Source organism: Teleopsis dalmanni, chromosome 1 (genome assembly GCF_002237135.1).
Source record: "Teleopsis dalmanni isolate 2A chromosome 1, ASM223713v2, whole genome shotgun sequence".
Taxonomy (NCBI): domain Eukaryota; kingdom Metazoa; phylum Arthropoda; class Insecta; order Diptera; family Diopsidae; genus Teleopsis; species Teleopsis dalmanni.
The window spans coordinates 113,284,535-113,307,726 of NC_051846.1; the positions used below are offsets into that span (position 1 = coordinate 113,284,535).

Here is a 23,192-nt window from a genome sequence, read left to right on the forward strand (position 1 = left end):
TTTAAATCATTGAACGCAACGCATGAATATAGCATAGATTAACATATTTTTTCGGTGCATTGCACGACATTTACGATATTCAAAAATTACTTTCTTTCTATTATTAATAATTTCACACACTTTATATCATATTTTTAAAATTTTTCGCGTTTTCCATTTTATTATCTTACACAGTACCGAAAATTTTCTTTGTGTTTAATTTGTAAACAAAAGAAAGTTCTTTTATAGCTTTTTTGACATATAAAAGTTCTAAAAGCTGTATAAATGAGCTCATTATTATATGAACGCTTCCTCATTAATATAAATGAGCAAGTGCCTAAATGAGATAATGCGAACCTGGTATAAGAGTGGCTCATATCGTACATTTTATTTAATTTAAGGTAAAATTTGAACGCTAATTCAAAATCATATCAAATGCATAATTCAAATTTACCACTTGTTGTCAGACGATTTACAACACTACTGGAATAGTTACAACAGCTGTTTCAAGTGCAATGTTTCTGCATTGGGCGTACTTTGGATTTTTTAACAATTATTAATTAAAGTTTATTTAAATAAATATGTTTCCGTATTTACAAAGTCAGCTAGTTAATTTACAGCAACTACAAGAAGATGCTTGTCGTGAACTGATTTACCTATTGGAAAAAATTGATGGATCCAAGACAATAATACTAGACGAAGAATTAGTTGGACCCATTGGATTAATTACTTCGCCAAGCGTTTTTAGTGATCGAAGTGTAACGCTTTTAAAATTAAAAAATGATACACGTCTTCCGCGCCGGGTGACAAATATTATTTATATTGTTAGACCCAAAGTTATTTTAATGGACTTAATTACAACATGTGTACAACAAAATCCTGACAAAGGTCGTTTACATCATATATTTTTTGTGCCAAGACGATCTTACTTGTGTATTAAACATATTGAGGATAAAGCCTTTAGTACCTCTTTTCAAATAGAAGAACTCAATTGGAATTTTTTCCCACTCGATTCTGATGTCCTCTCCATGGAGTTACCAAATGCGTTCCGTGATGTTATTATTGATGGTGATCCAACTTCACTGTATCAAGCTGCGGTGGGTCTAGTTCAAGTTCAACGTTTATATGGGCGAATACCAAAAATATATGGTAAAGGAAACTGCGCACAAAGAGTTTGGGAACATACTAAACAATTGGGTGCAGAGGAAAAGCATTTACTAACTAACGGAGACAAGGGTGCTATAGATCAACTTATACTTTTAGATCGTTCGATAGATTTATTAAGTGCGTTAGCTACTCAGTTAACTTATGAAGGCCTTATTGACGAAATATATGGCATACATCAAAATCAACTTACTCTACCAACAGATGTATTAAATCCACGTTCTGATGAAACTGCGTCTATTGCGCAATCTCATCTTGTTGCAGAGAAGAAAACATTTTATATGAACTCGAATGAAAAACTTTATGCCGAGTTACGAAATAAAAATTTTAATGAAGTTGGAAGGATATTATCCCGCAATGCTAGAGAAATAAGCGCTCAAATGAATGCTAGCTCACAGGAAAAATCTGTTAAAGACATGAAGCGATTTGTTGATAAACTACCAGCTCTACTTGAACAAAAGCAATCGATAGCAGTTCATACAAATATTGCTGAATTGGTTCGCAATTACTTAGATACTTTCGATTTTTCCGATGATTTGACTGCTGAACAAGAATTCATGATTTGTGAAGACATAGATAAACCTAGTAGTTATATTGAAGATCTTATAGGAAGAAAATATGATTTGAATGAAGTCCTGCGTCTAATATGTATACAATGTGCTGCCGCATCCGGATTTAGAGAGAAAGTAGGTAAACCCTTACACAATATTGCCCTTCTTAACGTTTACTTAATTATTATTTTAGGTTCTGAATTATTATAAACGGGAAATTGTTCATGTCTATGGAATTGAAACTTTGTTAGTCATTAGTAAATTAGAAAAGGCGCACCTGTTACATACACAATCGGAGTCGAGAGCGTATGCCGTCCTACGTAAAGTAAGTTTTTTATTGAATGTCATCCATAATGTGTGTTTATGGAAATATTACGATAAGGTACCTAATAACATTTTATATGGTCAATCTTCATAATGAGCTTTAGAAAATCATAAACAATTTATTCATCGCTAAAACAAATCTAGATTCATGGTTGAATTTCGAAATAATCTCAGAGTTTTATTGAAACAATTTTGAAAAGCGTTTAAACGTTATATATGTGAGTTAATTACTCTACTTAATTTCCGTTAACATTTAGATTCATTGACATCCACTAGCTACCTAAAACTCTTTAATAGAGGTGCTCTCCTAAAGCAGGTGATCTTTCACTCCAAAGAGTAGGGCCTGTACGGAGAAAATGAATAATACTTTTCTTTTCCACAGTTTGATTGTGCATAGAAAATTAAGGCAAAAAGAACAGCCGGGTATTCGTCTTGGGACCACTGCCAACTGCGACGACTACGCGCCACCCACAACAAGTAGTAGCACATTGTCGTCCCTTCTATTTCTATTTATCAGCTATATTGTTTGCATGTGTTACAAACAATCCGTTATTAAAATATGATTGAAATTAATGACTTATTAAGTGGTGTAGCATCAGTTCTGTAAAAATTTTATCTTTGTTTTTATTACCGATATGCGGTTCGCTTGCCTTGATTATATATCATTTTGATATTTTTAAATATTTCGTCTCCCATAGGCATTCCACATAACACGTACATTTATAATAAATTAATTAGATAAACATTAAACGCTTGAATTAATTTTTTTTTATAAATATTTAGTCCTTAAATCTTACGGTAGATGAAGCCATCGAAGTGGATCCAAAGGATATTAGTTATGTACATAGTTTTTATGCTCCGTTGACTGCACGTATTGTCGAACAGACACTTAAACCATTAGGTTGGCAGTCATTAAAGAGTCAAATTCTCAATTTGCCTGGCAATACATTTGAAGATTTTCAAGCGCAATTAATTGGTATCGGCGGACGACAATCTTCGACATCTGGTGAAGGGTCCTTACTCAACATTCCTCGCGTCATTTTAGTATTCTTTATTGGTGGTTGTACATTTGCTGAAATAGCTGCTTTGCGCTTTCTATCACAACAGGAAGACAATAACGTAGAGTTTGTTATCGCAACGACAAAAATTATAAACAAAACAAATTTTATTGCAAACATTATACAATAAAAATTCTTGTTAACCCTTAATTGCTTAAAGCTTTAAATTATTTTTTATTTAAATTATAAATTATGTTAAATACAATAATGAAAATAAATATGATTTTATTTTATCAATAATATTAATTAATAATTAATTGTTTATTAATAATTGACGTATATGAAAATGAACATTTTGAAACAATGTGCTGTACCCACAGAAATTTATGTTAAATTTCCGGCTATCAGGCCTATTCTGAATCGCATGGGAATAGGAGTTTGTTCTCTGTTCCCAAGTTTGCTATTCTGAATAATTTGGGAATGGGAGTTTTGTTCCCTGTTCCCAATTTTGCTATTCTGAATCGCATGGGAATGGGAGTTTTTTTTCCCAATTTTGCACAAATTCTTTCCCAAGCAAATTGTTGGGGAGACAAGTTAAAAAAGTATTAAAAATGGTTTAATTTAATATAAAACTAACTGAAAATGATCAGATTTTTGAATATATTTTAATAAAATTAGTATTATAATAAAATTATTACAATAAATAAAATATTAAATTTTCAAAGTTTTATTTTTTTATTTTATCCACAGGAGTTGATTAGTTTTCCGAATATATTTTAATAAAATTATTTTAATAAATTTAATATAACTAAATTTTCATTAAAATTATTATTTTAATAAAAGTATAACAAATTTGAAATATTTAAATTTTTGTTTATTTATTTTATTCACACGGGTTTTTTCCACTAATTAAAGTGTTAACTATTGTTTTTAAAACAATAGAAAAATGAAAGGAAACCAAATTCTGAAATGAATGGGATTCCTAGAATAAATTAAAATAAACTTTTGCAATTATGTGCAGGTAAAACATTGCTTCTTTTTTATTGTAACATCTGCACAATCATAAACTATTATTAAGTCATTAATTGAAGCATGAAGGACATTTCTATCCTAATTATATAAAAGAATTAAATTATAATTTACGCAAATTTTATATAAAAGCAGTGAATGTTTGAAAATAAAGACATTGAAGAATTGATATCATAAAGTAAGGTTGTTTTTTAAATAGTTAAAAAAGAGTTAAAAATTTAGAAAAGAGTTAAATTTAACATGTAAGTGACTCAGCTCAAGTGGATTTGCAGCGTCTCGCAAGTTTCTGCGATTGATCCTCTGTTGCAAAATTTCGTGCTCCTGTTCTTGAGCCAAATCCTCCGCTTAAACTCGAAATGCAATTGAATGCATTTTTGAAAACTTTTTTAAAATTTTTTATTTAAATAAACATTAACAATTGCACAATTCTTGTTTATTTTGCTCATGCACAATTCTTTTTATATATTTATTTTACTCATTAAATTTCCGATAATTTGTGCAGCAAACAAATAATGCGATTTTTACATTTAAATCAACATATAATACGCAATTCTTTTCTTTGTTTTGTTCATTTTCACACTTTTCGTCATTAAAAAGTGCCATTGTTGCCAAAATTTAACAAAACAAATTTGAAACTGTTGTTGTTCCCAAAACTGCTGTCTCCCAAGCAATTCAGAATAAGGGAGTTGTGTGTTTGGGAACAGCGTGGGAATAGGGAGTTTTGTTCCATGGAAGTATTCAGAATAGGCCTGATTATCAAAAAAGCTTTCGTTCACCCAAGCAATGGCTTATTTAATTATTAATAGAACGTTTGCCACAAACTAATGAACGATTGATACAATGAATGTAAATTCATCGTTTATATTTTCTTTGAGTACATAACATCATGTTCATCCTCACTCCATTCAGATTTTGGTGTTATAAATACATTCCAGCACTTATGAATGATAACAATTAATATTAGCTAGAAGACAAATCACATCTTTCAAAATAAAATTTTTGTGCAAGATCAGATGATTTTTCTGTACTTAAATGTACGTTAAAATGTTTTGTTTAATTGATACCATTCTGATCCATTCGAAGTGAAACTGCACTGCCACAGTTTGATAGAAAACACATTACAATGATCATGTTATCATCACTTTGAAATTGGTTGATTTCTGGGTGGAATTGCGCGTTATCCAAGAGAGGATTATTTTGAAAGTTGTTTTTCCCAGGATCCCGCGTACTTTTAACAACACAAACATATGCAATTTAACTGATATTCGATGTTTACTTTTTACCAATTTTCAAAAATGAATTTGCTAAACACAACAGGTTTATGTTTAAAATCCTTTAAACATCTTGGATTGTGTACTTTGCCAAATACAAGCAACTTAACGTACTGTAATCCCGATGTGTTCATTACATCGACTTTATTTGCAGACACCAACGGACTTTTTGACTTTATGAATTTAATAGACAGATCCAATTCTTGTGAAACTGGTGAAAAACTGAATACGGTTTTTCGCAGTAATGTAATTGAGAGTATTGAAAAGTTGCATAAACCAAGTTATTTATTAAATTCATTTAAAAGAATACACCTTGCACTTAAACATGGAAAACAACTTTTTTTAAATGATCCCCATTGCTACTTTACAGTACTCCATTCTATGAATCCAATTTTTCAGTATATTTTTGATTGATTAGGCTTCTATCAATGGAAGCTACTAGTCCATGTTTTAATGGTTGCATCTTATATAATATAAATGGTTAGCGAAAATGTAATCCTTAACGGCTCCCCACATAAAAATAGGTCAACGGAATTAAATCGCAGCTGTGAAGCGGCCAATTAGCATAAGCATTTCGTCTATTATGCGACTTTCGAAACCAGTACGCATGGTATCTATTGTTACATTAGCTATGTGGCAAGTTGCACACCCAACGTTACCCTCTTTAACTATCGAAAACAAAAATGCATTCAACACGGTACGTAACGTTCACCACTAATGGTAACGGCATCTCCTTGCCCATTTCCGAAGAAAAACAGACAATTATGCACCTTTGATTTCCTCATAACGAAGAGTAATTTTTCTGACTCCCAATGTGGAAATTATGCTTATTGACATAACCTTGGAAAGTATACGACTTCGGTCCATACCGACGTCTTTATGCAAAACTCTCCTTAAAGAAGTGTGAAAAATCTTAAATTGTTGGCAATTGTCTGCGTTTTTTTTCAAATATTTTACGTCAATTTATTAGAATTTGGCTAGAAAACTTACATGGGAAGTGTGTTTTCTATATTTTCCATTTGAGCCCAAGCGAAAAATGACCCATTCCATACATGTTAAACATAAAATTAACTTTCAGCCACTTTACGAACGCCACCTATCTTACGTTTCAAACTTAAAATAACTGTTCAAATTACGTAATATATGTACATATTTTTTACAAAGCCACGTAAAATATTTTTAATTTCAGTAATGTGTTTCATTAATGTGTTGCAACTCTATGTTAATACAATTTCATCTTGACGACTTAATCTATATAGATTCACAAAGATTCTTTGCACGAAGTATCGTTGAATTATATCATAAACCCAGAGAATAAAATACCAATATTTAAACCAATGGTTTTTGAACCGCAGATGGTCCGCGAAATGAATAACAAAATGGTTCGCGAATCAAATTTAACAAATATGGATACATAGCTTAGTTTGTCCACTGAGATCTCACTTATTAGAAAATAAGCACCAAAAAGTTCCAAGCAATAATATACCCATTTGATAGCCTATATAATGTATCTATGCACTTATACAATTCATTATACATTATACCAGAGATGCATAAAGCACATTAAAATAATCGTACAGTTTATTATTCTTAAACTTTGTGGCCCCTACTAAAAACAAAAATATCATAGTGGTCCTTGGTCAAAAAAGATTGAGAACCATTAATCTAAACAGACGAACAATGGTAACTCGTGGCGTCTTGTATTACTGATCAGGGTTTGAACCTAGTAAACCCTTTACTCACATTACTCACATTCGGAAATAAATAAAATCGGTTTAAATAATATTGTTAATACACATTTTTATTTGTTTATTCTAATGGTATCTTGCAAATGTGCCTGCTACATGTTAGTGTAGTAGTATTGTAATACTTATATATCGTTCATTTTTTATTTAAACATGTTATTTACTTTGTTATTGTATGATTTGTTAATATTACCCCGTTATATTTTAACTGATTTATTATGATAATATCAATAATAAATATATCATACATGTTACATGATATATATATATATATATATATATATATATATATATTATTTAAAATAAAATACTATGCACAAATTATTACTTATACTAAAAATTGTAAAACAAATAAATAAAATTTCATGTAATTAATTCTAAACTTTCTAATAAAAGTTTACGTTTTCGCATATGTAAAAAATTATTTTCATTTATAGAAATAATTTGTTTAACTTTATATTTTCTTATTATGTTCACAAAATTTAATTTAATAATACAATTAAAAAGGCTAATGTAAAAACCAAAAACAGTCCTTAAAATATATTAAACGAATTATCTAACTTTTAGTCAATTTTATTTTATTTATAAAATATCAGTAAAATGTATATATATAATTTACAAACAGCAGAGTTATTTACGTACGTAGCTTATATGCTAAAAATGTTTCAATCACGAAAATATACTACAAAAAGGAAGCAAAAATTAGATCCAAATTCAGAGAAAGACAGAGAGAGAGAGAGAGAGAGAGTAGTGCTTAAATGTCGCACAAATATTTTCAAAAAACAAATACCTGAAATAAATAATGCAAATCATAATGCATCAATATTTAATGCAAATATTAAAGAGTTTTTAAAAACGCAATATTTTTATATGCAAAGTATTTTATAGAAGCAAACATCGCAAATGATACACTTAATATGTCGGTAGTTGGTCGTTCGCCGTTAAAAATAATATCGATTTCGATATCGATATCGATCGTGACATCATTGGGCGTAAATTCGATTTATTTTCTCTTGTTTATAACAAATATTTGCTGGATAATATTATTTCCAATAATTGCCACAAAAAAACATGATTGCTGCTCAGGTTATAATTAACAAATGAAATATTAAAACATTGTTTGCTGTTATCCTTAATAAAAATCTACTGGGAACTAAGCTATAAGAGGGGCTAGGACTTTCTTATGCTATATAATGTATTCTGCTTTTAATTATTTTTTTCAAGTTATTGTATTACATATTGTATATTGCATATTTTCAATGTTATATTAATGATAAATAATTGAAACATCTTTTGGTTGATTTGAATATACGACTTTGTATAATTATGAATGTAAAATGTACGAAAATGTGCGTCTATTGCACATTTTTCGAATTATTGTTCGTAAATCTGTCGCAGAGTTGTTACAACACAGTCCAAATTATACGTACGGATGTAAGTATTCTTTCTTTTAAAAAAACTTTGTATATTAGTTCTCGCTTTACCGATAATTAAATTTTAATTTGTCTAAAATCATATGTATAATAATTTTCGATTTATAATTAATTTGTTACTCATATATTATTTAATATAAACTTTATTTTCACATTGAAGAAACTAACACTCAATGTTTTCGACTTGCCTTAATGTCGTGTTTTCTTTTAATTGGCTTTTTTCATCATCACTAAAAAAACATGAAAAAATTTTGTGATATAATGATCTTTCTTAAAGATTTGTTTAAGGTATTTACTTTTATATGCTATAGGGAACCAGCCGGAAAACTAGTAGAACTATTACTATGTGCTAAACTTATCATTGATCCAGACAGGCTACCCTCTTCGTCAGGGTATGTCTCGCGTGAAACTTCGTTAAGAGACAATTCGCTAAATATTATATATTTTTATTTTTTGTTACTAGAAATTATGAACAATAGTTTTTTGTACCTGAAACCTAACGCAGCTGATTCTTCATCGAATGCTTCTAGTTCTTTAGCATGCTTTTCATGCTTCATTCGTAAACGTTCTGCTCGCTCTTGATTGAACTGCTGCAGCTCAGCCTCCATCTAATATATAAATAACAAAAAATACATCAAAAACAAAACCAAAATCAAATATGTCTTATGATTTTAATATTAAAGATAACGTTTCTAAATAAGTAAGAATAGAACAGAGTGATGTAAATAACTTTATATATAATGATGTATTTAAACTGTCATTCTCACCTTACTTTCCAATAAACCCCTTCTCACGCTAACCCGGTTTTCTAGTTCTCGTCGTTCACGATCCCGCTGCTCTTGAGCTTGTTTTTTGTTTTTATTTTGATAGGCAGTGAGCACTTCTAATTCATATTCTAATAATTCGTTAGTACGTTGGCACTCAATTACTTGACTTTCATCCAGTTTATAACTCTGACTTTGGAACATATCAGCTATACTTTGTTCATACTTTACAATATTTAATTAATCATTAAAATCATAATTTGAAAATTATTTTAAAAACTTCTTTCACCTGTTCTCCGAGCAATGTCAGTTTACGATGCTTTTCTTCTTTTAGTTGCTTAATAACTTCCTTCTGTTGTTCTTTTGGTGTTGTCTGCAGTATTTGTGCTTTATACCGTTTATATTGCTTTGTTTGTGTTTTACACGTTTCCCGAAACTGCTTCCGAATTTGCAGTTCTTTTTGCTAAAAAAAATAAACAGTAATAAAAGCGTATAGGAATGAGATTGTTTTTATATTTTTTAACTTTACATAAATTTAAATTAGGAATTACCTTAAGGCTTTTTGGATGCTGCCTTATCTCTAGCGCATGCTTTCGAAGCAGTTCTTTCTTTACGCGTTCCATATAATCTTTTTGGTTTTGTAATTCTGTATCGTGTTGTTTATTTATCTAGAAAAAATATTATATTAAACATATAAACATAAACATATACATACATATAAACACATTTGTATATATATATATATATATATAGTGTTTTCTTTCAAAATAACACAAATTCAGAAAGTAATTCCTTAACCCAAAAAAAATTAAATATTCCATTTTTAATACACACTAAAATGCAAGGTGTGAAAGATTTAATTCGAAAATTAATAATGAATTTGTTATCATTTAACAAGAAAATAAATTATATATATATAACAAATTTACTTGTTCTTCTCGTAACTGATGAACACTTTTTTGTTGACGATATTCTAGTTCTTGTGTTTTTTCATGATGTTTTAGTAACATTGCATGTGCCTGTTCTAGTTGTTGTTGTTTCTTACTTAACTCCTAAAAGAAAACAGACCAAAATTATGTATGAAAGATATTCAAAATATTAAACAACTATTTTGTGTAATTGTTTCTTACATCTCGTAATAACTGATCTTCCAGTTCGTGTAATAAGATCATGCGTCTTCTTTTGAATTTACGCATTTCAACATCGATATGCTGTTTTTGTAGTTTAAGCAAACGCTGCTCTTCCTGTGCTTCAGCTTGTTTCAGGTTATCTTTTTGGGATTGCAAAGTCAAATCTCGTTGTCGCTTAGGTGTCGATTCATCCATTGATAATTCACGTTTCCATCGCTCTTTATTTGCTTTGTATTCTTTCTTTCGATTAAGATCAAAAGCTTTGCGATCGTTCTCTTGCTTAAGGGAAATTTCTTTGTGTAGTTTTTTTTCTGCAGCAGTAGTTTGTTTCATTCGACGTTCCAAATCTTGTTGATGCTTCGTCTCAAGTCTTTCAAGTTCTCTAGTAAAATTATGCAACAAATAGTCATATTCTTTATCCAATGCGGTTTTATGCGTTTCCATTTCAACTTTACATTTCTCTTCAAGCTTCAACAAAGCACTTTGGTGTTCACGACGCATTCGTTTGTATCCAGACATTTGCTCATGCATCTCCTCCTTGAATTAATAATTAAACAATATTTTTGATAACAACAAAAAATTATCAATATGTTTTTAATATACAAATAACACACAAAACGAGCAAACGCTTAAAAATTTCCTTCCTAAAGTTAGAAAATCCTTAGTTTCTTAATATTTTTTGTTCGTGTGTAGTTTCTAAAAGCCAACATTTTTATTCATTTATTATGAATTCAAACAGTGGCGCACAGTTTATTCCGTGCAAGCAATATTTTAGTATCCTTATATGGCGTTTACACTGGCCTCATTTCAAATGTCATTTGAAAGTGTTTTCATCCTTCATTTGTTCTTATTTCAAACAGCTGATTTGTCAATGCGCCTGTTAATTTGATTTTTAACCTGTGGTAAAAAAATGTTGGATAAAGGTAAAATATACCTTCAAACCATACAATATAAACTGAAATCTTATTTTCAGCTTCGATTAAGAACTTTTTGGGAAGTAGAAATTCCAAAAAGAGGTGCATCGTTTTGAAGGAAATGCAACCACCAAACATTTGTTTACCTTTTTTTGTAAATATGTCAAAAACAGCTTTCTCAAACTGTCAAAGTGCCATAAAAAGTTTTTATTTACGATATGCTCAATGTATTCATTTTGCATTTGGAACTCATTTGCACAAAATCAGTAAATGGAAGTCATTTGCGTATATGAGATTTTGTATGCAGAAATCAGTCATTTGATATTTGTTTGCAATTTTTGACCAAAATCAGTCATTTAAGCCCAGTGTTAACGCCATATTAGTCGTGAAATTCCAAAATTTTATTCAAAACAAAAATTCTAAATATGGAACTTTAAAGAATGTTTAGTTTTTATTATACAACAATAAAAATGTTAAAAAAAATATCAGTATTCAAGAAGTTAACTGAACAAAAGCAAATATACATAAAATTCTGACCTTATAGCTTATTACGTCTATATTTCTGCTTCTCAAAATCGTGCGAATAACGGGGCTAACGGGACAAATGTAAAAAATGAAAAGCGTCAATTAGTTATTAAACATTATTAGACTGAGGAAACACAAAGAAAAATTGCTGACGTTGTAGATTTGAGTTCATATACAATCCAATACATAATTTAACGTTATGTTTACGAAAATCCATAGGAAAACAAAAGCAGAGAAGCCCTAAATAAAATTCCGAGTAAACGTGATGAAAAATGGATAATAAGAAAAATTTAAAAATCCTACATTAAGTGCACCGTCTATTGCCAATATTGTTGAAATGTTTATTGGAAAGAAATGTTATATAGAAACTGTTTTAAGAGTTTTAAGAAATGCTAATTATAACGAACGAACTGTCCGAAACAAGCCATTCATAAATGACAAAAATCGTAAAATTCGATTGCAGTTTGCCAAACACAACTTGTGCAAGGAGAGTACTTTCTGGAACTCAGTATTTTTTGCGGATGAGAATAAATTTAATTCTTATGTTTCAGATGGTAAATCATATATGTGGCGTAAGCCAAATGCTGAGCTCCCAAAAGAAAATTTACGTAGCACAGTTAAACACAGCGGCGGACTTGTGATGGTATGTAAGTGTATGTCAGCGATAGGGGTTGGTAATCTACAATTTATAGAATTAACAATGAATAAAGAATTGTATCTTAATATATTCTAGAAATTAACATAAAAAATATAACATTTCTAGCAAGGAAAGCATGAAAGATTTCACTCATATTTTTGGAAAAAAATATGAGTGAAATATATCCAAAAATTAGTTACTTCGATGCATTCATGGTTGGCAATTCAAGAAATTAAAAAAAAGGGCAATCCTACTAAGTATTAAAATTTAATTTTTTATTTTAAAAATGATTAATTTTCAAAATAAAAATGTATCACACTAAATAGGTTTTTGTTCTCACAACTTCTTGAATATTGATCTTTTAGTTAAATTTTTACTTTGATTCAAAATAAAAACTAAATCTTCTTCAAAGTTGCATACTTAAAATTTTTTGTTTTGAACAAAATTTTTGAATCTCACGACTACCATAAGTCTACAAAAATATTGCTTGCACGAAATAAGCTATGAGCCACTGTATATAGGTGTACACATTTAATCTACTTATAATAAAAAATACGAACCTTTTATTTTTTAATCAAAACAATTATTTGTCAAGCTAACCATACAGCTGTTTCGAATAGTCTCAAATATCCATTATACTTTTTGGAAACATCTATTAATTTTATTGGACTTATATAATTTTTGGACTACAAACGTCAGGAATTGAACGCTGCCAATTTTGAACCGTGGAGTTAAATGCACTCAAGTCCAACGTACATTTAATTTCCGTTATTCAAAATTCGAGTTTTTTATTTTCTTTATTTATTCGCAAACAAGAATAACATTTGCCGCACTATTTTTAGAAGTAACGCATAAACCACAGCTATAAAAAATTACCTACATATACATATATTATAAATTGATGTTTTTTTTTCATTTCAAAAATGAAAAAATTTCAATACCACATGATACATAGAATGCTCACATTACCCCTAACACAAACAGCCATCAATGAAGAAAGCACATACATTAAGGAAATAGCGGACATCAACGGATACCCTTAGAACACCATCGATAGAATCATAAAAAAGATACGAAGGCAGCTACATTCCAGGAACATGACAACATTGACAGCAGAAAAACCAAAACAAAGAAGAGTCGCCGTACTATATAACAACACCGTCTCCAAAGGTCTAAAATCCAAGTCAGAAAAGTTCAATATCGACTTAGTTCACTCTAGTAGGCCACACCAACTCGAAAGCCTATTACCATTCGAAAAATGAGGAGTATACAAAATAAAATGTGGCTCCTGTAACAATATATACATTGGACAAACAGACCCTTATCAGTAAGGCTTGAAGAACACCTAAAGGAAGCAAGAGAAGCACCGAAGAAAATAAACCCCCACATAAAATCAAATGTCGCCAGACATATAGTAAAGGAAAATCACCACAACAACAGGAATAACGCCCAAATAATCAAAAATGTAAGGGATAGCTGGAAATTAGAAACGGCAGAGAGCATCGAAATATGGCTTATTAGATACATCCCAAAAAACCAACAACCAGTCGACCTAACTACCTGTATGTAACAATAAAACAAAACCAGACCAACCCCGCCACCATTTTTTACCTGTCACCCCCAAGGACAATAACCCTACCAAAATTAGTATTAAGAAATAACAAGTAAATAGTGTAAATATTAGGTGTACCGTAAAGATACAAATGTTCCGACAGGGAACATTTGTTGTGAACGAGCCATTTTTTTTTGTTTGTTTGCTATGACATGTGTGAATAATATTTAGTATGCATCAAGTCATTGAACAGACAACATCATATTTTTTCATCGTGTTAAAAATGTCGAATTTTGTACCAGAAAGTGATGATTTGCGGAAAGCATTAATTTTTTGTTTTCATTTGAAGAAAAGTGGTGCAGAGTCGCATCGAATGCTTGTCGAGGCATATGGTGATCATGCTCTATCAGAAGCAACATGCAAAAGATGGTTTCGACGGTTCAGAAATAATGATTTTGATGTGAGAAATAAAGAACGTGGAAGACCGCCAAAAAAGTTTGAAGACGCCGAATTGCAAACGATATTGGATGGAGATGACACTTTGGGTCAAAAGCAAATGGCAGAAATGTTAAATGTTGCACAACAAACAATTTCTGACCGTTTAAAAGCTATGGAAAGATCCAAAAGTGTGGAAAATGGGTGCCACATGAATTGAATGAAAGACAGATGGAAAACCGAAAAAACACTTGTGAAATTTTGCTTCAAAGACACGAAAGAAAATCTGTTTTGCATCGGATTGTTACTGGCGATGAAAAATGTATTTATTTTAAGAATCCTAAACGGAAAAAATCATGGGTTAATCCGGGACAACCATCAACATCGACTGCAAAACCAGATCGATTCGGCAAGAAGACAATGCTGTGTGGTTTACCACGAGCTCCTAAAACCTGGTGAAACCATCAATGCTGGTCGCTATGAACAACAAATGATAAATTTGAACCATGCATTGATCGAGAAACGACCAGAATGGGCCAGAAGACACGGCAAGGTAATTTTGCTCCATGACGATGCACCTGCACACAAAGCAAAACGGGTTCAGGATGCAATGAAAACACTTGGCTGGGAGCTGGTACCCCACCCGCTGTATTCACCAGACTTGGCTCCTTCCGACTACCATTTGTTTTTATCGATGGGACACGCATTGGCTGAGCAGCACTTTGATTCCTACGAGGAGGTCGAAAATTGGGTGTCTGGTTGGTTTGCTTTAAAAGACGAACAATTTTTTTGGCGTGGTATCCACAAATTGCCAGAAAGGTGGTCAAAATGTGTAGAAAGCAATGGCCAATACTTTGAATAAAATGTTATATACTTTCCTATTAATAATTAGTGTTTTATTTTCACCAAAAAACGCTCATTTCTTACCGGTACACCTGGTAATTTGTAAGATTGCTAGATGTTTTTAATATTAGGAATTCTCCTGATGAAGGCAAAACCGAATTTGCCGAAACACGTGTAGAGATACACAACATAAAACTTTCGAAATAAAAGTTAATATATTCTAAAAAAAACAAAAATAACCGCATTTCAATACCAAAGTTTAATAAACATTGTTTATATTCAATAAACTCAACTATATAAGAACGATCCTTAAATACTGATAATAAAACGGAACAATGGCCAGTAAGATTCAAAACAGTACAGAAAAAGTTAAAAGGTCAATAGAATCAAAATAAATGATGTCAACGATATCAAACTACGAGGGAAGTATATGCCAAAACTTTTGATAACAAGTATGCAATTTTAAGAAATCAACTCCCTCGGAAATTGCAGAATGAAAAAATTGAGGGGAACAAAATGTAGCATAAAAATCATAATATAAAAAGTACGAAACTTATTTGAAATAATAAATTGATATTTTGAGCATAAGCGAAATAAGGCCATGAAATATGACCAACATAAGGACAAGATCAGCAGGATGGTGCATGATTCAACTATTCAAAAATGACATAAAAAGACGTAGAAAATAAGTAGGCGTAATTGTATCGGATATATGCTAAAACATCTAAAAATCACGAAATACGGATATTTCAGATATCAAATCGATTTCATTCTTATAAATAATGCTAATCCTTGTCAAAAATATTCAGATAGTTTCAAAAAGCCATGTTGTATGAGTCTAAATTGACAAACGTATTAAATGGTTTAAATGATGTAGAATGGAAAAAGGTAAATAAGCAATTTTGTACAGAAGGTTTGTTATAAATTAATTGAATTACACTTAATATCAGATAATCTAATAATATTTTAAACCGGATAAAAGCATAAATCTCAATCAATTAAAAAATATCAATAACAAGAAAAAATATATAACGAAAATTCTATTGATGCTTGGGACAAAGTAACTAAAACTATAAGCGAACTTATCTAACTAACTAGTTACTATTACTCAAACGGTAAGAGATAAATGTATAAACAATAAAATATTAGAACTAGAAAAAAAAAATGAAGACAACATCGAGATATCAATTCAATTTAATAAAAGGCTTACTTAAAATACATAATAAAAAAGGCATACATAATAAAAAAACAAAGAGAAAGAAATTGAGGATTTGAAAAGGGTTCAGAGAATTTTAATATATATTTCAAAAATGTATTTGAAAAATCAAAAAATAAAACAACTCACATTTAAAATGAAATCGCATCTAAAATACTTAAACCCCAGATTCAACATCGTACGAAAGATATTAACCTATACATAGATATATATAACACAGTCTTTTGCGTGGTTTAAATCATCATTGATGACGATCCCCAAAAAGACTAACGCAATATCATAAACAGTACAGATTCGGTAGTTTAATGAATGACACATTAAAGGTATTTGTTAAAGTATTGCATAACAGAATAAAGAACAAATGCGCAAATCTGACGTAAACAATACAATTCGATTTTTAACAAGAAATGGGTACCAGGGAAGCAATGTTTTGTTGATACTGTAATCAAATTAGATGATAAAATTGGCAAATCACGAAATAAAATAAAACTGGAAACTGATATAAATTTTGTTTGGGCATTTTATATGTAGTATAGAAAGTGTGAAAGGATATTGTGTACCCCAATCAATATTTTTGAGTTCAAAAGTCACTAAAATAGGTTTATTGGTAACATGTCGTGTGTTCCTTTCAAAGTTATTGCAGAAGTTGTACAATTTTATGCTCTACAACGACGGTGCTCGTGACACTGAAAATGCCTATCATAAACCGACTGATAACATTTGAAACATGCTTAGAAAAAACCAACAGACAACTATTAAATTTTTTTTTAAATAGTATTATTTATATGGAATAAAACCATAAATAAAGCAACTATTAGCTAACTAACAGGTAATTTGAATTTAATCAGATTTAGACGATTACACGTAATATTAATTCAACTAGTTCATTTCAATCAAAGCCGTGTACGAGTTGATCTAATTTGCGTTCTAATCGAGGGAAATTCTAAATTGTGCCAATAATTTAGTGAAATGTTGGTATTTAGAATATTTTCAACGTGACTAAATGAAGACTAAATAGAAAAATGGCCAGAATTGCTACTTTAATATTTTCATAAGATCTTTAATAAAGTGTAGTGAACTACAACAACAAAAATTCATTTTTATATTAATTAAATTAATTGAATTTTTGGCTGACTATACAGCCAAAAGTATACAGCCGAGTATTGCCAAAGTGAATCAAACAATAAAATGACAATAGAAAATGATTTTAGTTATTAGAAAACTTTTAACCGAAAAATGATCACTTTTTCCATGTATTTTTCATTATTTAATGAACATTTGCAACACATTTTGTAAATACTTGTATTTTCTAAAATTTTAACTACTTTTATTTAATATTATAAACATTTATTTGATAAAATTTAATTATAGCGATTGTTTTCAAAAAACTAAGTGGATTTCTTTTCATTGACTTGACAATATTGTTTTGTCAATTCTTGACGTTTGCATAATTTTGAAAATACATTGAAATACATAGATATTAGCTGCCAAAATGCAACTCGCCTGCTTTTTGAACTTTGTTGCTAAATGTGTGCAATACAAAAAATTTCAAGGAAAATCCCATTTAGTTTAGCATGAAATTAGAACAACTCGCACACACCCTAAATGATATAAAACGATGAAAAAGTGCTTCTTTGGACGCATCTCAAGAGGTGAAAAATGTGAAATGCTGCAACTAATTTGGCAAGATGAAATCAAAGACCGCAAAGGTGTCAGCAGAAAACAAATGCTTTGACTAAAAAGTATAAAAAACTGGAATGAATTAAGGATAATAAACAAATTAATTGAAGCTACAAGATGCCGAGAGACTTTTAAATAAACTATTACCAACATGACATCAAATTTAAGCCTTCTTGTTTTGCGCAGTATGTATTATTCTTTACTATATAAGTGTTCGAATTTCAATTTTAATTTGAAAAATAATAAAAAACAATTTTTTAAAAAATACAAATTCTGCTTTTTAAAATGTTGAAATCCGATATAGTATACTGCAAGTATTTTATAAAGTACAGAAAACTTGTAACAGAATACAAGTGATTATTTTTGCTTCTTAAAGATATGAAATATTACATACAAAGGCTTGCGAATAAAATATCATATTAGCTTTTAAATTAAGTAGCGTTTATGCCCCCACATGTAGCAACTGCTTGATATAAAATTTCTTTTGAAATTAAAATTGTGTTCGGCAAACTTTTCATCAAAAAAATAAAAAGATATACAAGAAAACTTGGCAACGCTATCTTATTTCAAAAGCATGATGGATTGGTTGTTGTTGTAAATCAGAAATTAAATAATTAACTTAACTAATTAAGTGAATTAATTAAATAATTAATTAATTAACATAGTTGACGGAATAGAGCGTAAAACTATATGTTAGAAGCACTATATGTTTTATTGGAAAAACGTTTACCTGCATATGTTCCTTTTGTTGTTTAGTAACAATACTTGTCGTGCGTATGGTTGCAAAATTGTTTGGTCCATGTTCGTTGACTACATTGGAAATTGCTTGTTGTGAAGGTGATGCAGAATAAGCAGCTGTAGATGCAGCAGGTGACGACAAATATCGCTGTATAGGTAGACGTTCACTGGTTCCTCCAACGTTGCAACTAGTTGCAGGGGATCCACTGCTGCTTTGAACATGTGTCATTGTTGGCATCGACATTACAGGAACTGGTGGTGCTGGCACAACAGACGTGGAATTTGTAGGCGTAACGTTATTATTCATGCTGTGCATAATGCTAGGTAAAGGCGGTAAGTTACGATGACGAGAGGGATTACGGGAAACGGCACCACTTGCAACAGCAACTGACACTTGTGCCGCCTGATGATGATAATTTGCAGCAAGCTGATGTTGTTGTTGGGCAGCAGCAATCACATGATTTTGGGCAGCCGGAATTGAATTTGATGAGGAGCTCTAATAAATAAAACACCATAATTTAGGTTAAGTGATTTTATAAATTATATTATATTGAGTTAGTTATACTACTTGACTACTGGCCGCTGATATGCCCATAGATGGTATGGAGTGTTCTGAAGTAATACTATTACTTTTACTGCTATCACCGCCGGCGTGTTCATCTTGTGTGTCGTCTGTATCGCCAATGGCACTTTCAGTCTCACATGTATCAACCATAAGAATTTTTTTCATTTTTCGATAATTCAAATTATCTAACTCACGAACAGCAGATTTGGTACGCGCAATTAACTCTAAAAGTACTGTTTCTGATCGTGTCCTTGTAACATAAGCATGTGTCAAAAGCTTAGTAGAAGATGGTCTTTCTGCGGGCATTTTTTTAAGACACAAATCAACAAAGTTACAAAATGTATCCGACCAGTCATTTTTCTGAAAAACAAATTATTTTTTATAAATGCTATGACAGAATTTAAACTAATTATTAAGATAAGACTAATAATACCGGCAATGTTGGTGATTCATTTTGCGCAATATGATATAGAGCAGACATTGCATTCATATTGAAGTATGGAGGTTTCCTTTCAGCTAGTTCAATGCATGTTATACCCAATGACCAAACGTCCACCTTTCCATCATATTGTCCTTCATCCATGGCTAGAATAACTTCTGGTGCCATCCAATATGGTGTGCCAACAAAACTATTCGCTGGACACTTAATTGCTGCGCTCCCAAAATCAGCTAACTTTACAATTCCATTATCAGTGAGAAGTATATTTCCTGCCTTTATGTCCCGATGAATTCGTCCAAGACTATGTAGATAGCTAAGACCACTAAGTACACCGTCACATATTGCCGATATTTCATCTTCATGTAACGGTTTTTTATGCACCTCGATAATGTCTGAAGCCGAACCAACGCAATATTCCATCACAAGCCACGCTGTAGATTCTCGTAGGTAACATCCTTTATACTCTATTGTATTTGGATGATTTAATTGACGTAGAAATCTAATTTAACATATAGTTTTAAATAAAATATATATTATAAAGTATATAATTAAATACAACCTAACCTTATTTCTTTCAAAATATCCTGCCATTTTTCTAGACTTTGTTTACCCGTATAAGACATCTTCTTAATGGCCACAATTTCTTTAGTGAGATTGCATCGTGCATAATAGACTGCGCCGAATGATCCATGACCAATTTCGCGCAAATCTTCAAATATTTTTTCTGGGTCATGTTTGTTAAATAGATCGGCTATTTCTGGATCTTTAAGACTGCCTGGCCTTGCCGAAGGCATTGCTCATGTTAATATTAATAAATTGTTGCAATTACTTTATTTGCAAATTATACATTCACATTCCTTAAATGAACAAAATTTTTTTTAAATACAAAAATTCTGAATAGTAGTACTTATCAATCAATAATTAAATAAAAATAAACATTTATTTAATTATTTGCCATATTTTATGTTAAGATATAACTAAATTACTAATATTCAGTATATTAAACTATGCTTTATAATAATGTAACCTAATGTTATGTACACAAACGAAATATTAGTACGCTTATTTCGAAGAGCGAATAATGCTGCATTTGAATCAATACCATCATTTGTTAGAATAATTATAAAATTTGGTTAAAATCGATTTAGCATTTAAATTGTTTTTAAATAAAAATATATAAGTATGTTTTCTGTTATGTTAGCTGTTCATTTCTAAATTAAGCAGAGAAAGGTTTTGAAATTCGAAATGAGAGAACATATTTGAACGATTACATATGAACACGCCTGTCTACTTTATTTTCTACATTTTCAATGACAAAACTACTCCGTTGTTTAGCAAATAATAAATTCAAATAATAATAAATTGGTTTAAAAAGCAATTTTCTTTATAATTTACAATCATTGATTTGAATATATATATTGCACTATTAGTGATGAGCTTTGCTCTTTGTTTTTTTTTACATAGGCAGTTACATATATTTAAAAAATTTGTTAACATTTATTTATAACATTACATTTATAATTATATTAAATAAATTATTTACAACACAGTTAGCTTTTGGAGTTTGATAAATGTGCTCCGAACCTTTAACAGAAATGCTACACCTTAAGTTTTCTTAACTCTCCTCTCTAGTTCTTAAACCGTCATAATTCGGGAGTCTTATCTTAAAGCCCTTATATATAGATATGTATATACATGTATAATTATAATAATTTATACATCAATTGTCTTATAAATATTATCCAATTTAACTTGAGCACAATATAGTATTTCAACAATAACAATAATAACTAACTTTAATTTTTTTAATAAGCACTCAAAAAGTTCTTTAATTTACATCTCACCACACCAAAAACGAAGTCATTTTTCGCGAGTTATATTGACGTCTCAGCGTACATGAACAATTTTCATATTTCTTTCTTTACACTTCACAAAATAATTATTTCAAATATAGTGTCCTGTTTCCTCTTTTAAACATTTGTCACTTATTATCATCCATTTAATTATAAATGTCCAACTGGCTTGCAAAATATCCACAAAATCGTTTTTTTGTATTCTCTAAAATCTTCTATGCACCCATATGGTGAAAAATATAAAACAAAATGGCTACTGAGCGAAAATGGCACTGCCAAGTCAATAAGTATTTTATTCTTTAATATTTATAACAGCATGTTTAAACTCGTATTAATTTATTTTAAATAATTTTATTTATATGTAGAAATTTTTTTAAAATAAATATTCAAACTGATTATTTATTATAAACATATAGTTTGATTTTTCGTCTTTTTGATTTCAGTCTAACGCAAATTATTTCAGCTGTATATACTCGTTTGCACGTACTCTCATGCAATATAGAACGAGGAAAAACAGCGATTTGGTTGTTATTCCTAATAGCTTGAAACATAAATCAAAATTATTTGTTAACATAATTAAAAATAAACAAAAAAATAAAATGCTGCCCAGTCAACGGCTCTGTTGTGAACGTTTATCAAAAACTTGTCTCAACTGAAAATATTTATAATGAAACCATAAGATGAAATTAAGCTAACACAAGAGTTGAATATTTTCCATTTTATATATAAAAAGAAATCTTTTATTTCAAATTCGTTAAATATTTACTATAATCAACTACTTATAATTTTATTTTTAATATGTCAAAAATAGCTTTCTCAAACTATCAAAATGCCATGAAGAGCTTTTATTTAGGGTATGTTCAATGTATTCCTTTGCATTTGGAACATATTTGGAACGCATTCGAACGTCGTTGGGACGCATTCACACAAAGTGTGCTGAAATGGATCGCATTCGCGCTTGAAATTTAATATGCAAGAATGAGTTATTAGCTTCTCTTTATTGATTTTTAACCAAAATGAACCATTTTCGGCCAGTGTAAATGCCGTATTAGGCCGTGTGCGAGTTCGAGTAAATTAATGGCAAATTGAGAATAGTAAATTATATCGGTATGGCAGCAAATATTGGTATTTATCAGAACTTCAAGTAGAGTAAATTAGATAAATAGTAAGGTATTAAAAAATTTTGTAAATTGTAAAAAATTTTATAAGATGTTTAAAAAATAAATAAATAAATTTGAACACTTTTAACCAAAAATAATAAATAAGTGCAATAAATAAATAAAAAAATATTTAAAAAATATTGCAAAAAATCACTAGGAAATTTCATTTTACTTTACCTCAATTTACTCATATTCGCACGCGGCCTTAATAGTTATAGTATTTATAGTAGAAGTAATTTATTTTAGA

The 23,192-nt window shown here is 30.0% G+C and overlaps 2 protein-coding genes across 6 annotated transcripts; one reads left to right on the forward strand and one right to left on the reverse strand.

Moving 5' to 3' along the window:
* Positions 1 to 445: 445 nt before the first annotated feature.
* LOC119681543 (vacuolar protein sorting-associated protein 33A) lies at positions 446 to 3,226 on the forward strand. The gene is made up of 3 exons (XM_038094777.1): positions 446 to 1,829; positions 1,888 to 2,019; positions 2,802 to 3,226. The coding sequence occupies exons 1-3, from the start codon at positions 561 to 563 to the stop codon at positions 3,204 to 3,206; spliced, it is 1,806 nt and encodes a 601-aa protein (XP_037950705.1). The 5' UTR covers positions 446 to 560; the 3' UTR covers positions 3,207 to 3,226.
* A 5,200-nt stretch (positions 3,227 to 8,426) lies between these two features.
* LOC119681631 (serine/threonine-protein kinase Tao) lies at positions 8,427 to 22,023 on the reverse strand. Of its 5 annotated transcripts, none has more exons than XM_038094902.1 (13): positions 21,777 to 22,023; positions 20,497 to 20,789; positions 19,927 to 20,431; positions 19,494 to 19,853; positions 18,921 to 19,424; positions 10,389 to 10,925; positions 10,188 to 10,310; positions 9,810 to 9,926; positions 9,548 to 9,721; positions 9,262 to 9,483; positions 8,984 to 9,102; positions 8,791 to 8,923; positions 8,427 to 8,724 (listed from the first exon to the last, which is right to left on the reverse strand). In XM_038094902.1, the coding sequence occupies exons 2-12, from the start codon at positions 20,724 to 20,726 to the stop codon at positions 8,800 to 8,802; spliced, it is 3,015 nt and encodes a 1,004-aa protein (XP_037950830.1). In that variant the 5' UTR covers positions 20,727 to 20,789; positions 21,777 to 22,023; the 3' UTR covers positions 8,427 to 8,724; positions 8,791 to 8,799. The 5 variants fall into 5 exon arrangements, with proteins under 5 accessions (XP_037950830.1, XP_037950813.1, XP_037950838.1 ...); XM_038094885.1 differs by having other exon boundaries at positions 21,770 to 22,023; XM_038094910.1 differs by having other exon boundaries at positions 19,497 to 19,853; positions 21,728 to 22,023.
* Positions 22,024 to 23,192: the final 1,169 nt, after the last annotated feature.